A 22,311-nucleotide genomic window follows, 5' to 3' on the forward strand; every position below is an offset into this window, starting at 1 on the left:
GCATTAATCCTTTTAATATTGGCAATGTTTATCATATTCTAAAATTTAACCCCCAATTGCTTTTCTTTTTTTGTTTTGTATGATAAGTCCAAATTTAATATGATCCGTGGATGGTAGGAAAAGAGTATCTTACATATTTGCAGGCGTATAGCATACATTTCTATGGATTTTTGTTTTATTTTCAAGTTAATTGACTAACACTTATGTTTTTTTATTGATTTATATCATAGAATATTTTGTTTTCTATCCGTCCAAAACTTCAATATTTGAATAAATAGGAGGGAAATTAGATATCGGATTCATCGTTTAATAGAAAAAAATAATCGACCAAATCATCGATTACAAAATTAATCGTTAGTTGCAGCCCTAAATTAAAGCTCTCCAAACTCTCGGCATCCATCAAAATTCCCCATGCATCAATAAATGAAAATACATCGACAATAAATACAACCCACCATGTTGATAAAAACCTATTATCTCCACTTTATTGTAATTCAGCGATTACAGTATTACATATACAATGAAAACAATGACTGATTTTTATGTAAAATTGAAGCAGTTAAACCACATTTTTGCCCTTTTCCAATAAATTACCTGTAGAAAGATTTAAAGCCAGCAATGATTAAAATGAGGTCAAAGTTCTTGATTGTCCAGTATGAGGGTTAGTTTTGTATTGGTTGAAAGAAATTTTCAGAGAATTGAATTTCACGAAGATATTACACTATGTGGTTTGAAAGCTCTGACATCCACTATATTCTAATCTCAAAGGGCCACTACCACATGTCATGCATTTTTATGATTACATTTTGAAATAAAAAAATAAATGTATTCCGTCTTAACAAAGTTTTAAGTATATAAAATTTGTATTAATTGTTTTCATTTAAAAAATATATATAGTTATTTATATGTGTGCCTTACATGTGTGAAAAGACCAATAATTTTGTATTAAACAAATTGTATGGAATAGAAACAGTAGTATATACAATTTCATTTTCTTTGGTCCACAGCATAATACAGATGCTTGACATGATTTTGTAATTTGGTGAGCATGACCTAGAGGTTAACATAGGTTATCCAGTAATCAGTATGTTTCCAAATCAGTCACAACCCTCTATAAATCAGTCATTTTTAAAACTTGTGTTTCTGGATTAATTCTCAATTACTTCTATTAAATATTTACTTCATTCAAAAAAAATGTATGTGAAATGTTCATATTTATTTTGTACAAAACAGGCCACAATTACGGGGACTTTCAATATGTCGTACATATTCTTTTTCTTACAAGGATGAATCTACTCTATTTTCATAAGGAATAAATGACAGTTGCTCTACGATTTTTTTGCACACCCCTCTAGGAAAAGAGATAACTCAAAACTATATGTTATTATTAACATCATTATAATCATCATCATCATCATGCTCAATTACCGTATTGTCTGGACTACAGGCACACCTAAAAATCTAGAGTTTGCCAGAATTGGAAAGAATTTGGATGAAAATTATAATACTAAGCAATCCTTAGCAGTCTTTTATTTTAGGTTAGGCTTCTCTAACAATTGGTTCTTTTCCAGGAAAGATAATCTCATTAAAACATTTTCATAAATGCGTCACCATCATTCCACCTCCTCTTCACCTTCCTCGTCGTCACCTCCTGTGTAAACAGCTCTGTATGTCCACGGGCAGACTTGCATACACCTCATTATGACTCACAGGCAGAATGCAAAGACAAAATTTGGATGCTTAAAAAAAGGGTGCCTCGCTGCAACAATATGCAAAATAAATGATTGACCTTTGCAAGAAACCACACATAATTGAGATGGTTACACAAATGTCAGAGAAAGCTACATATATTGAAACGTAATGGTCTCACATACTAAACATTTCTACTGAAGGTGTGTGTACTGCAGTCGTTCTGTGGATGACTCATCTCTGCGTTTCTATTTGAGGCGCATCAACCACTGGAGTCGCACTGTGTCTTTGTATATTTTGGTGAATGTAAATGTGTCCGTGCAAGCGTACATGTGCTATAGTGGTACCCATGACAACCAAATTACAGTCAGTGTGAGAACTGACATCTCTCACTCGTGGAGCAACCAAGGTGCCGTGGTGACTCTGCATAGTTCATATTGCACGAGTCTGACATCAAACATCCACATAAGCATCCAAAATGACAGTGCAGTTTTATACAATCATTTTACTCAAAAATTTGGATTATAATTGCCAGAATCAACCAAGAAAACACATCCCGATGCCAATCAACTAATTGTCAATAGTAGTCATAAACCGTCAGATACGCATATTAAGGGTTTGGCGGATTGATCCAAATATCGTTATTACCAATACCAAACAAGTAAGCAAGTTCTTGGATCAGATCGATACTATTGTACTGGAATCGATATACTTCAACCCTCCAACAATTTCCTGAAAGTGCCGCTTCTATATGTAGATAGCACAACGCTTCTCGCTCTCAACCAGCTCCCTTGAATACACTTAGTTCAACCCCGTTTGTGTGACCGACAGGCATACTTTTAGCAGCTCTTCCTACATGACTTGCTGCTGGACCCTGCCTGCCAGGCAGGATAGAAAGGGCCAAAATGGTAGTTATCCAATAACAAATAAAACATTTTAGTGCCTAAAATCTTCGTGCTGTTCTTATCGTAAATATAAACCAATTCAAGAAGGAGGTATGGCCCACCCCTACTGCATGTAACACTAGGTAGCAGCTCCTTTTACATAAACATCATCAGATCTTATTTTTTTTCAGACACAAATGTATGTGCATTAAAAAAATAGCTAATAGGTATATAAACTATTGTGGAGTGTAGCTTTAACATTTGTATTTGTAAAAATACAATCAAACACTACAGTGTTGCAGCATGGATATTAAAAAATGTCTAGAAATACAGAAACCATCAAGCATATTTGTCAATGCAAAATATAAATAATGGAGTAAGATAATGTAAAGATTAATTGTAATGTTTCAAAAATGTTGATGGATACAAAATGTTTTGTTAGGACTTGATGAACACTTTCAAAGCATTAATTCTAAAAATCTAAATTGTGTTTTTACTTCAAAGGGGGAAAACTATTTAGGAAAATTGCATTTTAGCATTTGATAAAGTTTTACATTAAAAAAGTTTTTGGTCCATGTTTGGCACTTTTTGAATACATTTCAGGAAGGGAATACAGAGAGAATTTTAGTAAAGGAGAGGAACGGAATCTATTTTCTGACAACATGTTCATATTACATACAAACGTAATTGAAAAAATATACAATAAAATCTGTTTTTTTGTTTTGTTTTGTTTTTAAACTTTCATTCTACAGTATTTACAAATTAAAAACACTTAGGGGAAAAACAGTACCAATTCAAGGCACGCTCCAGCCACCGGCTCTAGCTATATATTTCCATGTTGTATCTGACAACAAAATTTATTACTTTCGAACAAAGATGTTAAGTATTCCCTTGATTTTTTGGTTACTCTGTTCCATAACCACTCGTATTAAGTGAATTTCCTCTAGGTAAGAACCACTTATACCGCATTTGTTCGGGTATAACGCGCACCCCTAATTTTTGATTGAAAGTCAATATAAAACGTTCTCCTTTTTCTCAGCTCAACCTATGCATTGTAAATGACAAACGATTTTAATATGTGCAGCCATGCGTTTATTTATATCTTTGAGGACAAAAGAATGGCTGACAATATTCTCGCCTCCCAGCACAATTATAACACAACAATGATGATGTTTATGGGAAACAATCATAGATCAAGAACACTGTGCTCCTTAAATTTAAAAATATGGAAAAAGACGCTGCCTACTTGCATTTACATTGAAAAAAACAGCTCTTAGTCTGTAAGTGAATAGGCCAAACAAAATAATTTATAAAATCTTTTAAACTTGTCACTGTTGACCTGCAGAGCTGAGAGTAATTTATAATTCCAGGACAATTTAAGTGTTTCCAGGTCCCACTCTCATTTTTACTTTATGTTTTAATGACCTGTAAATAGGTAAAACATTTTACAGGTGCAAAAGTATTGTTCCCAATCACAGAGAAATCGGTAAGAGACATCGGTAAGAGACACCAGTCAGGGAGCCACAGCAACATTCAAGTATATGAACATCCATCCATCCATCCATTTTCTTCTGTTTATCTGGGGTAGTGTCGCAGAGGCAGCAGCCTCAACAGGGAAGCCCAAACCTCCCTATTCCCAGGAACTTATTCCAGCTCATCAGAGGGGATCCCGAGGCGTTTCCAGGCCAGCCTAGAGACATAATCTTTCCAGCGTGTCCTTGGTCGTCCCGGGGCCTCATGCCGGTGGGACATGCCCGGAACACCTCTCAAGGGAGGTGTCCAGGAGGCATCCTTATCAGATGCCCGAGCCACGTCAACTAGCTCCTGTCAATGCGGAGGAGCAGTGGCTCTACAAAAAGTCCCTTCCAAATGATTGAGCTTCTCACCTTATCTCTAAAGGAGAGCCCAGCCACCCTGCGGAAGAAACTCGTTTCAGCCACTTGTATCCGGGATCGTGATTTTTTTTGGTCATAACCCACAGTTCATGACCATAGGTGAGGTTAGAAACGTAGATCGACCGGTAAATCGAGAGCTTTGCCTTTCTGTTCAGCTCCCTTTTCACCACGACGGAACGGTACAGGGTCCGCATGGAAGCAGACGCTGCACTGGCCCGTCTGATGATATCCAGTTGTATATGAGCATGTTTATTATAATTCCTATGAGGCCAAATCTGTTTGTATAAAGCAACAACAACCAAGCCAAATCTCAAACACAATGATTATATAGACATTCGCAGCTGATCTATTGGTGAAACTTACCGGAGGTGTGTGATGAGTTCATAGAGGCTGACTTTGGCCTTCGCTACCTGCTGCTTCAGGTTTGAGTGCTTGTATTAAAGAGGGTCAGACATGTGTCGCAGGATTAATGATGGATGCACAAATAAAAGATGAATCTAAATGTCTGCCTGTGCTCAAATTCCCCTGTAAAAAAAAGAAAAAAATATCAAATGTGGCTAAATTAAATCTTTATTTACACTTCCAGGTAAAAAAAAAAAGTTACTGATTATTGGATAAGATGAACTAAATTAACCTACTTTTTGGACAATATGATACCACCTTTAAAAAAAATAATAATAATAAAATAAAAAACATGTGATGGACAAATATCAACAATGGAAAATTTGAAATCATACTTGTCCGAACAAATATAAATACTAGAAATCACTGTCCGATAGCGGTAATATTTAGGGGACTGGATACTTGCTAAGACATTAGATTTTGATACGTATTATTGCGCAGTGTTGTTTGTTGTTTTGACATCGTTGTCAGTAACGGCCAATCTTGCTCTTTAAATTCCAAACCCTTTAGGGTGGATCTGCATTTGTAACCTATGAGATTTAAAAACAAAAAAAAAGTTATAAGGGTAAGACCCTCAGACAAGTTAGAACCTTCTCATCTGCAAGTTTCTATCCTCCTTGCAAGTTAAAAATCCATTGATGTCTCACCCTTTTATTTTGAGTGTCTACGAGGGCTGCAACTAACGATTATTTTAATAATTGATGTATCAAATATTTTTGCAATTAATCGATGAATCGGATTATTAAAAAACACATTTTTAATTTCCTTTTCTTCAAATATTGAAGTTTTGGATAAATAAAAAACATTGTGCAAAAATATTTAACGTGTAAACTAATTTTTCAAAATTTGGTTAAAGAATTCATTTTGGGGGTCAAATCTTTGAATATGATAAACATTCCCAATTTACAAATTATATAAAACATACTTAATAATATGCACCTTGTGTTGAGTTAACCCTCGTGACATGCAGGTACATAGTATGTACATTTTTTATGATTTTTGATTTTTGAAAGCATTGAGTAAAAAAACACTTGGAAGTTCAAATTTCACAAGGGTTGTAAAAACATAAAAATTTTCAAAATGGCATTGTGCTGTGATTTGTATGCTATTGCATTTAAGAGCCAAACACATATAATACACAAACCGTGCTATTTACATTAGATTAGGGAAAGTGTTCTGTGCTGGACGGGTGTGACTGTCTGTGTGCACAACTGTGATAGGCTGGAGTATGCCGTCAGTCAAAGAGACATTTTGGGCATGCACAATCAACGTCTCCGAATCAAAACAAACTCAGAAGGGTAGCAGCCAGTACCGTTTAGCAGCTCGCTACATTGAAAAGAAATTCCTCAATTAAATCGGACTCCAATGAATGTCAGAATAGTGCAACATTCTGAGCTCTTTGCTCATATTATTGATTTTTTTAAAAACAACCAATCAGATCATCAAATTATTGAAATCTATCCAATCAACAAAAATGCATTTAATTTAAAAGTACATTCAAATAATTAACATAAATTCAAGCGCTTTAATAAGCAATAAAAAAGAAATAGTATAAATGAACTAAATGAATTAGGCAAATGTAACACCAGGTAGCACATGTTAAGCCCCGTTACTTATCTTGACAGGCTCTGCAAGCAGAACAAGTAGCTAGCCCATGAACTCAAACAAAAGAGACATTGCATATTGTAGATGATGTTATGCACCCATTTTGGGGGAACATGATTTTGATGTGAGGCCAGGAGTACTCCTCCTCTCCTCTCCTCTGTTTTTATAGATGGTATTGCTAAAGCGACATTTTCAATTGGTTACATCCGTAAACTATATTTCCAGAGTGTTCCACATGGGAGACCAGCCAATTTGTACATCGAAATTGCATTTGGGCAACGTTGCTATTAAGCATAAATGTGGAAGCAGATTGCAAACAAAATTCCTCAATGTTTCATGCAGTCAGAACCTCACTAGTCAAGCTACTGTCAATGTACTTCTACCAAGGCTCTGTGACATGCCACCAAGCAACACAGGTCTATTGTTGCAATCAAACAATGATTAAACAAGTGCATTATGTGTCACTTTTTGCACCCAAAACACATAATAATGCTGAGTACACTAACACTGAAAAAATTAGAATTGGGGAAAATGTCGTAAAGCTCTCATTTATATAATTTTCAAAGTAGATTGATCTTGTTTTTCTTAGACTATATGTACCTTATATTAATTGTGTATTCTATAATTATTTCGTAAAAGTGGAAAAAAATTAATTAAAACTATTATCTGCTTTCTTCCATACGTGACCAATTTAAAAAGGGAATGAAGTTATTCGCTTGATTTTGTTCATTTCCCCAAGAATCTTAAGTGTGTGATCAGTGTGACTGCCAAGAAATGACTATTTTGAAACCTATGTAGAAATCGGCGGAAATATTTGGTTTCTCGCTTAACATTTTGCTAAGGAACACAATGCTTTAATTGTTTTTCCCCTTCATTTTTGTATGTAGCGTGTATGAGTGCATGCGGGAGGGGGATTGTCCTGCGTGTGAGTATGCGTGTGCGTGCGACTGTGTGCGCACGTGGGTGCCTGCGTGTGGAGGGAGCAAACGTGTTGCTGTTAAAACAAACACAAAAGCACTTGTCTCCTACTAAATTTTCCTTTGTATTATACTGTTATTTTATTTAGAACTTATAGTTAGGCGGCTGACCTCAAAATGTCCCAAATAAAATACACATCCTTTGCGGTACAGTACTTAGTAGTTTGGTGCCACCTACTGGATATACAGTGGTGACAGCAACTACAACACTTAGAGAAGGCCATTAGCGTCTGACAAAGGAAACCTTTACCCAATAACGACCTTGAGGAATTGTCTCAAAAACAAAAAAAACTTATGTTAGTCTGAGTGGGTAGGTTGCATGTCACAAGTAAGACCCGAAATGTGATTTGGAAGAAATCTCATCTCATCTCATCTCATCAGCTGCACCGCTTATCCTCAGTAGGGTCGCGGTAGTGCTGTAGCCCATCCCAGCAATCATCGGGCAGTGGGCAGGGGACACCCTGAACTGGTTGCCAGCCAATCGCAGGGCACACAGGGACAGACAACTCATTCGCTCATTCACACCTAGGGACAATTTGGACCAGCCAATTCACCTGAAATGCATGTTTTTGGAACGTGGGAGGAAACCGGAGTGCCCGGAGGAAACCCACGCAAGCACGGGGAGAACATACAAACTCCGCACAGGAAGTCTGGAGCTGGATTTGAACCCACGACAGGTTCCCATGACATGAACTGTGCCGCACAAGCGCTAACCACTGCGCCGCCGTGCTGCCCTTGGAAGAAATCTTAAGCTGCTATTTCCTTCCTCATTGATAACTGAAATGAGCCGACATCCATCAAGTGTGCTGATTGAGTTCTTCTGTTCAGTATCAGGACCTTTAGTAGTTTACATCTGCCACATCATCTAAGAGCAGCTGTACCTAAAAACATAAATCTAAAAACCCATCGCAAATGCAAACTATGTTTAAGATACAGTTAAATGAGAATGAAAGTATACTTAGTAGACATTTTTGAACACATAAATGACTATAATAGAACAATATACTACTGCAAAATGGACTTTTCTGCAACCGTCCCGACTCGCTTAGTGATATTACTGGTAAACAGATTGTAGCCTTTTTTTTCCAAAAACTCAGTGGCCCTGTCAGAGAAATCCCTGCGTGGACTAGTCACAATTACTGTGTACAGACGCTCCACTCCTTATGACCATTCGACTTACAAAAAACGGTAGATAATAACATTTTTTCGGAATGTCAACACAAATCCAGACATTGCTGTTAGTTAGATTTAGTACTGTATGCACTGCCACTACCGGCGTGTGGTGGTGCTGTAAGAGGTGACCCAGCATACACCCAGAAGAAGAAATCCGCTTCCTCTTCCTAGTTTGTGTGTAAACATTCTATACTGAATCTCCATCGCACTAAGAATTTTGACATTTTTATTGTTTAATATCTTGTGCATCCATTCAATATGGTTGATGTAAAGTGTTAAGAAAAGGCGAGCCATTTCATTTGAAATGAAAGTGGAATATGACGCTTGATGCTGTTGAGAAAATGGTGGGATCGTTTTTTTCGGCCACTTTTTACCACAGAAGAGGAAGTCGCCTAACTATTGAAGCTCATCTTCCAAACATATCTTGTTCGTAAGTAGGACAGCGTCTGGATATATATTTGTTATAATAACATTATTTCAATTATAACTCCATTCTATCCAAAATTAAGACAATACCAGGCACCTTCTTATCAGAGTGTGTTGTAAATATTTTTTACAACATTTCCATAGAATTGTTTAATGGGAATGAGTCTGAAACTGCATTAGTGCATCCTTACAGACAATATTCTGGGGTTTCCTAACTGTAACGTTTTGACAAATGTGGCCATCCCAATATGCATGCCCACAAAAATGATCCAGGTTATCCCCAACTAATCTGTGCTACACATATTAAGGGTGCATGTTATCATTTTGCGAGTATGGCAACTGCTGAATTCGTGCTCTAGTCTAAATAGGACAAAATCATCTGGCCATTGTTATTTAACTCTTTTAAGTCACACTCAAGGACCTTTAGTTTTTATGTAGGTTTAAGATTGGTGGATGTTAACTGTGGGCTTGTGTAGCCCTTTGAGACGCTGTGATTTAGGGCTATACAAATAATTTTGAACTGACATGAAATGACCGTGGAAACCCTGTAAATATTATTTTAAAAATTACCCAAAAAAACTGAATATGGAAAATGATATAAGAACTGATCTTATGTTGCTTAATTGAACATCTGCTACCTGCACCTCGTCTCAATGAACTGGATAATTTATCTAATGCGCACAATCAGATTGAATCGCCTTTTTGATGATAACATGAAGCCCTACAATCCAATCCAGATGACAAAACCAAATACATCTACTTGATTGTCCAGACCAGGGGTCCCTATCCTTTTTTAAATTAAGCTACTTTTTGTTAATAATTTGTGCTATGGGAAACCCGTTTGATATGCATTTCTTAAATAAGAATTTATAATGGTATTACTGCGTTGTTACTATGTTATTACCACGTTAATAATTAGAAGTACAGTTAAATAGACTCACTTAACCACAAAGAAATACTAGAAAATCACAATGACCCAGCACTGGTGAGCAATTATCAAAACATGTCTACGGGCAGCTCAGCTGTCCTTAGGGGGCACCCTAGTGCCTGCAGGAACCACATTGGCAACCCATGGTCTAGAATTCTGCCAACTGTGTGGCTCCCCCAGCATCTAGTGTTGTGCCTGTACCAACATAATTGAAAAGTTTGGAAAGAGAATGACAGAAAAAAAAATAGAATTGAGGCTAAAAGAGTGTAAAGCATGTGTATTTTTGAGCCACTAAAATCAACACTTTTCAGCCAAAAAAAGTAACTAGACTATTGTGCCAGCTAACTTAACCCAAGGTCTACATCTACACTTTACAGGCATGCGTATCAAGAAGAATACAAAAAAGTTAACAACTAAGTCGTATGACTTGTACCCTGATAGAACATGTTCCCAACGGTTGCCATGGAATAATCAAAAATAGATTTCTCACACTCATAATCATCTTTACACCAGCATCCCCCTAGTAAGACCTGGCTCCTCAAATACAGGAGAATGCTGTAAATGCTGTCAAGCAATCAAAGAGCTGGCTGGTGTGGTGACGCTTCACCCAAGCACTTCTTCCCTAAACAAGCCTGTAGAGGCTTGCACGAGAGAAAGGAAAAATTTGAAATCAAACCAACAGCTTGCCTCGGGGGCTATAAGAATCATCTGCCATTATTGCTGTCGAACGAACCAAAGGCAAACATTGAATGAGCAACAACATAATATATGACGTCAGCATATCGTGTGGTGTTCAAAAGCTTATTTCTACCAGCTTTGGAAGATTAACTCCACCTTTGGTTTTCCATTTCCAAATTTAAATATAAAAAATCTTTAATTATAGAGTCCCTCCTCGGTTGTCAGTAGCATTGGTAGTGTTTGAAGAGTGTTTTTAGCATTTAAATTATTAGCAGCGCCTTAGGAAATTGCAAGGCCTCTAGACTAAAAATCGGATAAAAATCAATACAATAGATTGACGTGGCACAAAGTTTTGCCCCACCCATATGGCAAGTTGGTCAAGGCCCGCATTTCCAATGTGAACAGTATAAACAAAAACAGGTTTATATTGCAGAGCCCATGGAAAACTTATGCAACTAATGCGCCTTGACCTCTGAGATCTGACTTCTGGCCGTTGAAGGAGCCATGTCGAGTGGGGTACATTATACAGCTGCAAACTCCTTTATTCAAAGTCCTTCCAAGCGGATGAAGAGCAAAATTATTGATGCGCCTGTGGCTCATGACCTCCATCATCATCCCATCCACAAGAAGTCATCAGTGGTCAGCCTGAATGACACAGGCCTGTCGCACTTAAGCCTTGTAGTCATGATATTCTTGTTCCAGGCTCCCTACCCCCATACTGGACCCTTATCAGTTAGCCTACATGGCAAACGCCTCCACTGATGATGCAATCAACGCCACGTGTTAAACTGTGTCGAGCCATCGCAAAAAACTAGGGGGCTATGTCAGGATGCTAACCTGGACTTCAGCTAGACATACATCACAAATCATCCCTTAGGTTGTTGTGTAGAAACTTTCCAAACTGTGGCTCTCCTCATCCATCTGCTGATGGATTTTTGTTTTTGTTTTCCAAGCGCCTTCAATCTGTTAAACTTAGCTGCCATGTCACTTGTATCGGATACCCCAAGGATGTGCTCAGCCCTCTGCTGTTCACCCTCTACACCTTGAACTGTTTACTGACCCACCCCACAAACGTTCACTGAAGACACTACCTTGATCGGCCTCATGTCGGATGAGGATGAGGCGGCATACAGGTAGAAAGTAAAGACACTGACAGAGAAGTTTTCAAAAAATTATTCCGAATACCACAAAATCCAAAGGAGTCATACTCGTCTTAAGAATGACAACCACGGACCCAGCTGCGCTCAGTATCAATGGAGAAAGTGTTAAGCGAGTCAGTTCCTTAAAACTCCTGGACTAGCACATTTCTGATGACCTCTCCTGGTCTGCAAACCCCTGAGTTGAAATAGGGAAGGCCCTGCAGCGGCTTCACTTCCTGAGAGTATAAACAGCTTGAAGCAGAATCTGCTGGTGTCCTTCTAGAGAACCACTGTGGAGAGTGATCTGGCATAGAGCATCAGCGTCGTATAATGAGAGCAGAGCAGCAGACTAAGACCATTAAAGAGAGTCATCAACACAGCCCAGAAAACTATAGGCTCCTCTTTTCCCAGTATAGACATTTCCAGCTAGCAATATTGTAGCAGAGCCAACAACATCATAAGTGGCTCTTCCCACTAGGGGTGGGACAATATTCTTTGGTGGCGATTCGATTGTATCACAATACTAAGATGCAGATTCTATCTATATCATGATTCTCGATACAGACGCTGACCTACTTACGAACAAGAATGATCGTTTGTAAGTTGAATTTGTTCGTAAGTTGCTTCTGTGCTATATTTTGTATGGAATTCATGTTTTAGGTTTCTATAGGTTATGTTTATGGGTTGTATAAGTTACCTGTATTTTTTTTTAATTGAAAAATAACAGTTTAATAAAATAATATGCTCTATAACGTTACAAAGCAGGCTGAATGATAAAGCATAGTACTGAAAAACAAAGCTACACATTAGGCGTTGACATTCTGTAGTCTGTGAAGTCATTTGAGACTCCTTGTGATTAAAGGGCGTCACAAATAATCACGACTTGATTAGAAAGAAAGAAAGTTACTTTTGGAAGAGTTAGGCGACTTCCTCCTATGTGGTAAAAAGTGGACAAAATAAAGTGATCCAACAATTTTCTCAACAGTATTAAGCTTCCTTATTCCACTTTCATTTCCAGGTTCACTTATTAAAGGTCTTTTTGGGGTCCTTGGACCTTAAGTTCTAAATATTATAAACATATCACTCTCCTCAGGTGTAGTTCCAGCGGCTTTTAAGTCCGTTGTTATTAAACCTACACTGAAACGACCCAACCTTGATCCAGAAAGCTTATATAATTATAGACCTGTGTCAAACCTACCGTTTCTTTCTAAAGTACTTGAAAAAGTAGTGGCACAGCAGCTGAATGATTTCGTAACCGAGAACAATCTTTTTGAATCAATGCAATCAGGATTCAGGGCTAACCACTCTACTGAGACAGCTCTGATTAAGGTAACCAATGATCTCCTACAGGCAATGGACTCTGGCGCTTCATCACTTTTGCTGCTGCAGGACCTTAGTGCTGCTTTTGAAACAGTGGACCATAATATCCTACTAGAACGGCTGGAAATATGGATTGGTCTCTCAGGAACCGTCCTCTCATGGTTCAGATCCTACCTCTCAGATAGGACGCACTGTGTTAAATATGGCGAAATGACATCTGAGCGTTCTCCATGCGGGTACCGGTGCTGTGGAATGCTCTTCCCCCTGAGATCCGTTCTGCAAACTCAGTGGAAATGTTTAAATCTAAGCTTAAAACACACTTCTACTCCATACCATATGAATAACCTATACTTTTCTTGGACAACATCTCTGTATTATTTTGTGATTGCAACTTCCTTTGCTGTCTGGTAATCCTGAAAGGGGGATGCCACATGTGCGGTCCCTTCTCAAGGTTTATTCATTTTCCTCATGTTGAGGTTTTTGAGTTTTTCCTTGCCCTCATGTTGGTTCCAGATCAGGGGATGGTGTAATAATAGTCTGAGAAAATAGTCCGTGTAATAACCTGTAAAGCCCTTTGAGACTCTTTGTGATTAAGGGCTATACAAATAAAAATGACTTGACTTCTTTAAGCTTTACACCAGCCATATTGAATGGCTGCACGAGATATTAAACAATAAGAACGTCAAAGTTCTTAGCGTGCTAGAGATACAGTGCAGTGTGTATAAACACAAACCAGGAAGTAGGAGCCAGATTTCTTCTTTGGGGTGGATGCTGGGTGACCTCTCACAGCGCCACACGGCGAAAAGAAGCACTACAGCACTGTCCTCTACTCTGATAAAGGTGCACACAATGCAAAATCTAACTTAGAGCAATGTCTGGATTTTTTTTCGACATCCCGAAAAAAATGTGCGTATCTACTGTTGTTCGTAACTCAAATGTTCTTAAGTAGGGGAGGGTCTGTAATTGCCATTCTGCAAGTAGTGCCATTCAAAAATAATTGACAATTGCGGTTTACTTTTCTGTCTGAAAAAAAAACAAGCGGCAAGCAAAAACAGGGACCTGCTTTCAATCTAAAAAGAAAAAAAAAATACTATCAAAATAGTACTAAAAACTACTACAGTAGACACTATAGATAGATAGATAGATAGATAGATAGATAGATAGATAGATAGATAGATAGATAGATAGATAGATAGATAGATAGATAGATAGATAGATAGATAGATAGATAGATAGATAGATAGATAGATAGATAGATAGATAGATAGATAGATAGATAGATAGATAGATAGATAGATAGATAGATAGATAGATAGATAGATAGATAGATAGATAGATAGATAGATAGATAGATAGATAGATAGATAGATAGATAGATAGATAGATAGATAGATAGATAGATAGATAGATAGATCTTTCATCCCCGGAGGGAAATTCACATAACATATAGTAATACTATAATACAAAAAAATACTATTACAGAAATACTAAAACGCTACAAAAATACAACTACAGTAATAATATAAAAATATTAAATAAATATGACAAATATACTACTATAGAAATACTACAAAAATAATATAACATAATATATTAATAATAATAATAATATAATATATACTACTATGGACATTTTTCAAAAACATTTCTGCAGAAATACAACCAAAAATACCACTACCATAGTACTATGATACAAAAATACTACTAAGGAAGTATTATAACAGAAATACTACTAAATACAGCTACAGTAATAATAAGAAAATAAGAAATAAGACAAAAATATGTCTATGTAAATAATATAAAAATACTAAAGGTTGTTAACTGCAATTTACACCTGTCACCCATATTTGAGCTTGTAAAATTTGATGCCAGTTGAACTCTGGCATGAACGAATTAACAAAGTCTGTGCCATGCAGAAGTGTAAAAACTCCCTTACCTGAGAGCCGCACCAGCATAAATGTTGCAATTCTTAACATTAATAATGTAACTAGGACACATAAAAGAGACTATGTCTCTAGGCTAGCCGTGCAACGCCTCGGGATCCCAATAGATGAACTGGTCGACATGGCCGGGGATAGGGAGGTCGGCATTTCCCTGCTATTGCTGCTGCCCCGGTGACCTTATCGCGAAGTGGAAAAGAATGGATGGCTGGATGGACAAATGTTACTGAACAAACCAATTCAATATGAAATAAATAGATTAGTGTTTTGAAAACAAACAATTATTCGCAATATTACTTACAAAATGGCTACATGTTCACTTTTCTAAGACAACTATTATACTTTGTACCAAGCACTACTACGCTAAAGTCTCTTATTGTACAATCAGCCCCTGCTGAATGTATGAAAATAACCCTAAATTTGGTTTCACAGTCACGAAATAGTCAGATTTCTCAACCTGTCACATATATCAATAATAATTCAAGTTACAAAAATGCACTACTGATGTAGTACATGTTTTTTACAAGGCATTAAGCTCTCATGTGTGTGAAGTGTCCCTAAAAGCAGGCCCCCTTGACCCGACACTTCGACCCAGTTTTTTTTTCTTATTAACAAGAAAAGGTGCAAGTAGAGAAAATTGATAGAAGCAGCAAATTTGGACCATCAGGCGTAACAAAACCTTTTTATACCAAGTACCACCTAAACAACGAAAAATTAAGCACGCCAAATCCAAATAATAACAAAGAGCATATATGAACACTCAACTTCCACACAATGATGGTAAGAATAAGCATCTAGTTTTAATTTTCTGGCAAAGTTCGAGTGATGAAGTGAGGAAACGTGACGTTAGTCTCTGGTCGCTCACTTGATGTGAGTGTGTGTGTGTGTGTGTGTGTGTGTGTGTGTGTGTGTGTGTGTGTGTGTGTGTGTGTGTGTGTGTGTGTAAGAGAGCTAATTCCTATTTCAGTTAAATGAAAGAATGAAATTTATTTGGGCACGGCACAAAAAATACAATACAAACCACTAATTAACAAAAGGGAACAACAAATTAATAGTACCAAACACACTGAACAATAAAGTATTATCATAAACATGAGCCAAAGAGAAAAATCTTAAGCAGTGTTTACTTGTACTTTACAAAAAAGTTAAAAAATTGCACACGATGATCTTAATAAGTTTAAGATTAAGCATCAGGTTTTACTTGTCTGGCAAAGTCCGAGTGATTATTGTGTCCTTGTAAATTGTGCCATAATAATAGTCGAGTCAAGTCATGTTTATTTGTATAGCCCTGAATCACAAGGACTCTCAAAGGGCTGCACAGACCACAGATTATTGCAAACCACAGACTATTATTACACCATTCCCTGATCTAGAACCTACATGAGGGCAAGGAAAAACTCAAAAACCTCAACATGAGGAAAATGAAGAAACCTTAAGAAGGGACTGCACATGAGGTCATATGCATACTATACGTTCTTATCAATAGAAAACAGCAAACAATAACAAGTTTCGTGATGAGACCTCATGCACGCCACAGCAAGCAGCTGTCATCACTGAGAGCATCCCAACATGATCCTCATAGACATGCTTACCTTTCTGTATTGAGCAAACGTGATAGCGGGTCTTTTCTGCTTGTTCATGTTGACAATCGTGTTATTGGGTTTTTACGTCTGCATTTATTTCTTGTTCCGAAAGCTCATTTCCTTCAAACAACAAAAGTACCAATTTTTCTGAACTTTTTTAAAAGACTATCATATACATTTACAAGTGTATACCATTGATTTGTAAGTATTTTTGTTTATTGTCAAGTTATATGACAGACACTTGGATTGTTAATACATGTTCCTGGGTTTTAAAATTTGCATAGATGCCTTTTTTGCACTTTATACAAAAAGTGTATACTTGCAGGTGTATAACATAAATGTGTATGTATTTTATTGGTTATTTGACCAACACTGATTTTTTTTATTGTTTATATTGTAGAATATTCTGTTTTTTTGCACTATTTTCTCATCTCTCCACATTATTTTAATATTTGAATAAAGAAGAGGAAATTAATAATGTGAGTTATTTTTTTTTATTCGATTAAACGAAAAAATAATTGTCTTATTCGATTATCAAAAAAAATCAAGCGGTGCAGCTGATGAGATCATCAAAAAAAATCATTAGTTGAAACCCTAATATATAATAATAACAATAAAAACATATATGCAAAAGAATGAATGTATATATACATATTCTTGTAGTAGTTCTGTAGTAGTATTTTTTCTGTATTTCTGTAGTATTCTTGTAGTTTTTCTGCAGTAGTAGTTTTTTCTTATTCTTGTAGTATTTCAGCAGTAGTATGTTGTATGATTTTTGTAATTCCAGTAGTATTTTTATAATATTTCTGTAGTATTGCTGTAGTTGTATATCCGTTGTCGTTTTCTGTAGTATTTTGTACTATACCCGTAGTAAGATTACTGTATTATTTCCGGAGTATTTTTGCAGTATTTCAGCAGTATTTCTGTAGTATTTGTGTAATATTTTTGCTGTAGTGTTTTTGTAAATGGTAAACAGTCTGCATTAATATAATGCTTAAGTCACTGAAGACCTCCCAAAGCACTTTACAAAATCCTTTACACTTACACAATCACACACGATCACGCACCTATAAAGGCGTCAGCCATGCAAGGCCTAACTGGTTATTGGGGGCATTAGGGGTTCAGTGTCTTGCCCAAGGAAACTTCGACATTTAACTCGAGGGGCCAGGAATCGAAGATTGAAGGATTCTTGTATTTTTGTAGTATTTCCGTAGTGGGGCTTTTAAAACTATTTCTGAGGTATTAGCTTAGTATTTCTGCAGTAGTATTGGTAGTATCCTTGTATAAGAGGAGCAATTGGTTCAGCTTGACAAGTATGGAATACATAACTGTCAACGTACATTTATTATGCATTTTAAGACGTGTACGACGTACAAAAAAATCTGCACGGAAAAACGCAAATTTGTCATTTATGGGCACCATCCGGTATACACCGACTATCGCAAAACGGCAAATCAATCAAGTCAAACGAGTTCGCCGCGGAAGCCTCTATCTTGGTATCGTTTTTTTTCGTTGCAAACAAAGTGAGCGGTTGGATGTAGTTAAAGGAAGTCCGTCTCTTTTTAGAGAACCGGCTTTTTCGGCTCAACTCATTAATGAGAGCCGGCTCTCAAACGGCTCACTTGCTTTGATGCATTACATTAGGAATTATTATGTTGTGTAAAGAAGTTAAGAAAAAAAGGAAGTATAAAATGAGAAAATGAAAAAAAGACAGGTTTGTGGTTATCCCTTTAATCCGTATATTACCAACAATAAATTAATGCAGAAAATGAATTCATAATTTGAATAAGAAAATGTATTATTCTACTTAACGGCATTAGCTCAGGAGGTAGAGGTCTTGGGATCAAGAGATCGCAGGTTCGATTCCCGGCTCCTCCATGTAATATGTCAAAGTGTCCTTGGGCAAGACACTGAATCCCTAATGCCCCAAATAAGCAGGTCGGCGCCCTGTATGGCTGCATGGCCGCTATTGGTGTGTGAGTGTGTGTGTGAATGGTTAAGTGTGAAGCACATTGTAAAGTGCTTTGGGAGGTCTTCATCGACTTGAAAAGCGCGATATAAATGCAGACCATTTACCATTTACTTAATTATATTTGGATGTATTTTTTCCTTCTACAGTGAACGTCCAAGCTACTTAATTTTTGAACTTTTTTTATACCGTATTTTCCGCACTATAGGGCGCACCGGGTTATAGGGTGCACCCCCAAAAAATAGTTTTTGGTCCTATATCTTCCATAGACAAGGCGCACCGGATTACAAGGCGCTACAATGGGAACGTCGACAAAACAGTCAGATAGTTCAGTCAAACTTATTACCCCCTTAACATTCCGAAAGCTTGCAAAGAAGCAAAGACGTGTCGTAGACACGTGCGGATGCGGTGTCCGTACGATGTCACTCAAATGCATCGTTCCAAATATCATTCGGAAGGTTAAAGTCTTGGGATTCAAGAAATGCCAACCATTCCTTAGTTTCAATTTTCTTTTTCACTCGCAACTTTACTGTGCATATGACAATAAACACTTGGAATTGAGTTTAATTTAAAAAAAGACCCATCACAGAAACATCGATATCACTCTGAAACACGATGCTGGGAAAATATATAGCTGGAGTAGCTCACCGAAGTCGTTGTGTTCAATAATAATGTGCAACCATGGTCCTCTTATATCCGTGAGTGTAGTAAATCCAGGAGAGTAAAATATTTACAAATACAGTAAAGAAAAGTAAAATACTGTTTTCTCTATGCCGTCGACCCAACATGCTATTCACATTCATCTTTTTCGGCCAATTGCAGGCTTTGTTTTGCCCCTTTAGCCTATGCCAGCCTGTAAATGATAAAAAGGATCCGCCCTCTTTACCTCCGAAAAACTTTAGCCAATAGTGATCGATTCAACCGATGATTGACACATCTTTTTCGGCCAATTGCTGGCTTTGTTTTGCCCCTTTAGCCTATGCCAGCCTGTAAATGATAAAAAGGATCCGCCCCCTTTACCCCTGAATAACTTTAATAATAATAATAATAATAATAATAATTTCCTTGTATTGTCATTCTGTGTAACAATGTACACAGAACGAAATGTCGATTGCATCTGACCCGATGCAGCCGCAGCCAAGAGAGGGCGCCGCCGACCACTTTTTAAGTCTTAGGAATGACTCGGCCGGGGCGCGAACCCGAACCTCCCAGTAGCCAATAGTGATGGATTCAAATGATGATTGACACATTGGTTAGCCAATGAAACGCCGGTATATAAATCCCAGCATACACCGCGGACTACTTCGCGTCCGGGGGGAAATCTAGTCGGCGGCTGCTTTCATTAGTTGCAAGACCTTGCGACTTAATATAGATCCATATATAAGGCGCACTGTATTATAAGGCGCATGGTCAGCTTTTGAAAAAAATTGAGACTTTTAGGTGCGCCTTATAGTGCGGAAAATATGGTAATAAACCTCATTCATGCCTCAGGATCTCACAACAAACTGTTAATTAACAATATATATGATATAACGAAAGACATGTACAATATAACACTTAAACTCCATAAATAAACCCGTTTGGGAAAAAAAATATGGTGTAAGATTATTTTGTGTTATATAAGGGAAAATACGACAGTTTGTAAGGGCATGGAGCCGTGGAGCTTGACAGGTATGGGAATAATGAACCCGTTGAGACAAGTACATTCAGTCACACGTATCCTAGTACATCAAAGTACACAGTTGCTCAACTTCAGAGCGAACTACGGAAGACAGTTACGCAGTACTACATGTGCGTTCAACCTTTAAAGTGAGTTAGTGAAGTTATTGAACATGATGACGAGTCGTGGCCATTAGCTTATGTGTGTACTCGCCAGCTTTAGGCTGTCAATTTCACGTTGTGTCCTTCTTGGTTAGCTGCTAGCTATTTCGAGAAAATGCTCAGAAACTACTAGGATAGCAGTTCATTGGCAGGTATCCCGTCGTAGTTGTTTGCGCATTCCCTTCGTGTTTTTTCAATCATATGTGTGTTTTATCAGACAGATACCGGTTTGTTGTACTAACCACAGCTGCGTTTCCAAGTTAGCCAAGTGTGAATAACAGTTACACAATCACAACAATTCAATACACAAGGAAGCAATAAAAGGAAGCAAGCGGGGAGGTCACGCGTGAAAACACACGCACGCGCGTTCTCTTAGTGCACAGTTACCGTGGATGTCGGCGGGTCCTCCTGGAACGTGTGCTAGTTCGGAGGTGTCTTCTTCCCGGTTCGGGCTCCCATCGCTGCTCGCAAGATTTCCACTCAAAAAAAAACCACAAAAAACAAGCGCCCACGGAGGGTGAAAATGTCCTGCAACCTACCCCGCGAATTACCCCCCTAAACAAGCTCCATACTTGCTAACGTGCCCCTCAGTCCCCCTTACTTCCTCGCCACTACCACCAACAACAACATTATTGACGTCCTCTTCTCATCACGTGACCAGTCTGCAGAGGCTAAAAATAGATGCCTTGGAAACCAATGGGAGCAGACAAGACAGAATGGCAGACTTGAGTACAGTAATCCCTCGATTTTCACGGGGGTTACGGCCCCCAAAAAATATTGTCAAACCACGCCCTGCGAATGTCAAAACCTCCCAAAGTAAAAAACTTTATTTGAATTTTATTATTTCAACTTTATAGTAGAATACAGTGGTACCTCCATTCACTGATGTATCTCATACCTGTCAACCTCCACGGTTTCATGCCCTAACAAACTGTCATATTTTCCCTTAAAAAATACAAAACAATCTTACACCATATTTTTTTATTTATATTTCTGTAGTTTAACATGTTATGTTGTACATGTGTTTTTTTATATCATATATATTGTAAAATTTATATATATATATATATATATATATATATATATATATATATATATATATATATATATATATACATATATACATATATACATGTATATATATGTTACAATATATATGATGCATTTTGTTGTGAGATACTGAGTGGCTCGACATGAATGAGGTTTATCATCAAAAAAGTTAAAAAATTAAGTTGCTTTGACGTTCACTGTAGAAGGAAATAATACATGCAAATATAATTAAGTAGACTAATACATTTTCTTTTTCCAATTATTAATTCATTTTCTGCATTAAATTATTGTTGGTAATATAATGATTAAAGGGATAACCACCGACCTAAAAACCTGCCTTTTTTTTTCATTTTCTCATTTTATACTTAATTTTTTTCTTAACTTCTTTATACAACATAATAATTCGTAATATAATGCATTAAAGCAAGTGAGCCGTTTGAGAGCCAGCTCTCTTTAATGAGTTGAGCCGAAAAAGACGATTCTCTCTAAAAAGAGACAGACTTCCTTTCCCTACACAACTACAACATGAAATCCGAGGCGGCAGACGCATGCCACAGTAGCATCAAACTGCTCGCTTCATTTGCAACGAAAAAAAACGATACCGAGACAAAGGCTACCGCGGCGAACTGGTTTGACTTTATTAATTTGCCGTTTCGTGATAGTCGATGTACATACTGGATGGTACCCATAATTGACAAATTTGCGTTTTTCTGTAGAGATTTTCTCATACGTCGTACACGTCTTAAAATGCATAACAAACGTACTTTGTATGGCAAAACCGTACAGGTTGACAGGTATGGATGTATCTACATACGACAGTTTCCGGTTCCAA

The 22,311-nt window shown here is 37.3% G+C and overlaps 1 protein-coding gene across 1 annotated transcript in view; it reads right to left on the reverse strand.

Annotated features, from left to right (window-relative positions):
• The window catches only part of hdac5 (histone deacetylase 5), a 77,687-nt gene extending 56,730 nt beyond the window's left edge, over positions 1-20,957 (reverse strand). The window contains exons 1-2 of the mRNA XM_088344709.1: positions 20,817-20,957; positions 4,832-4,993 (exon numbers count right to left, since the gene is read on the reverse strand). Coding sequence (XP_088200835.1) covers positions 4,832-4,853 — 22 coding nt within the window. The 5' untranslated portion in view covers positions 4,854-4,993; positions 20,817-20,957. The remainder of the gene's footprint in view (positions 1-4,831; positions 4,994-20,816) is intronic.
• Positions 20,958-22,311: the final 1,354 nt, after the last annotated feature.

This window comes from Urocampus carinirostris, chromosome 1 (assembly GCF_059441175.1).
Source record: "Urocampus carinirostris isolate Australia breed hairy pipefish chromosome 1, RoL_Ucar_1.0, whole genome shotgun sequence".
Classification (NCBI taxonomy): Eukaryota; Metazoa; Chordata; class Actinopteri; order Syngnathiformes; family Syngnathidae; genus Urocampus; species Urocampus carinirostris.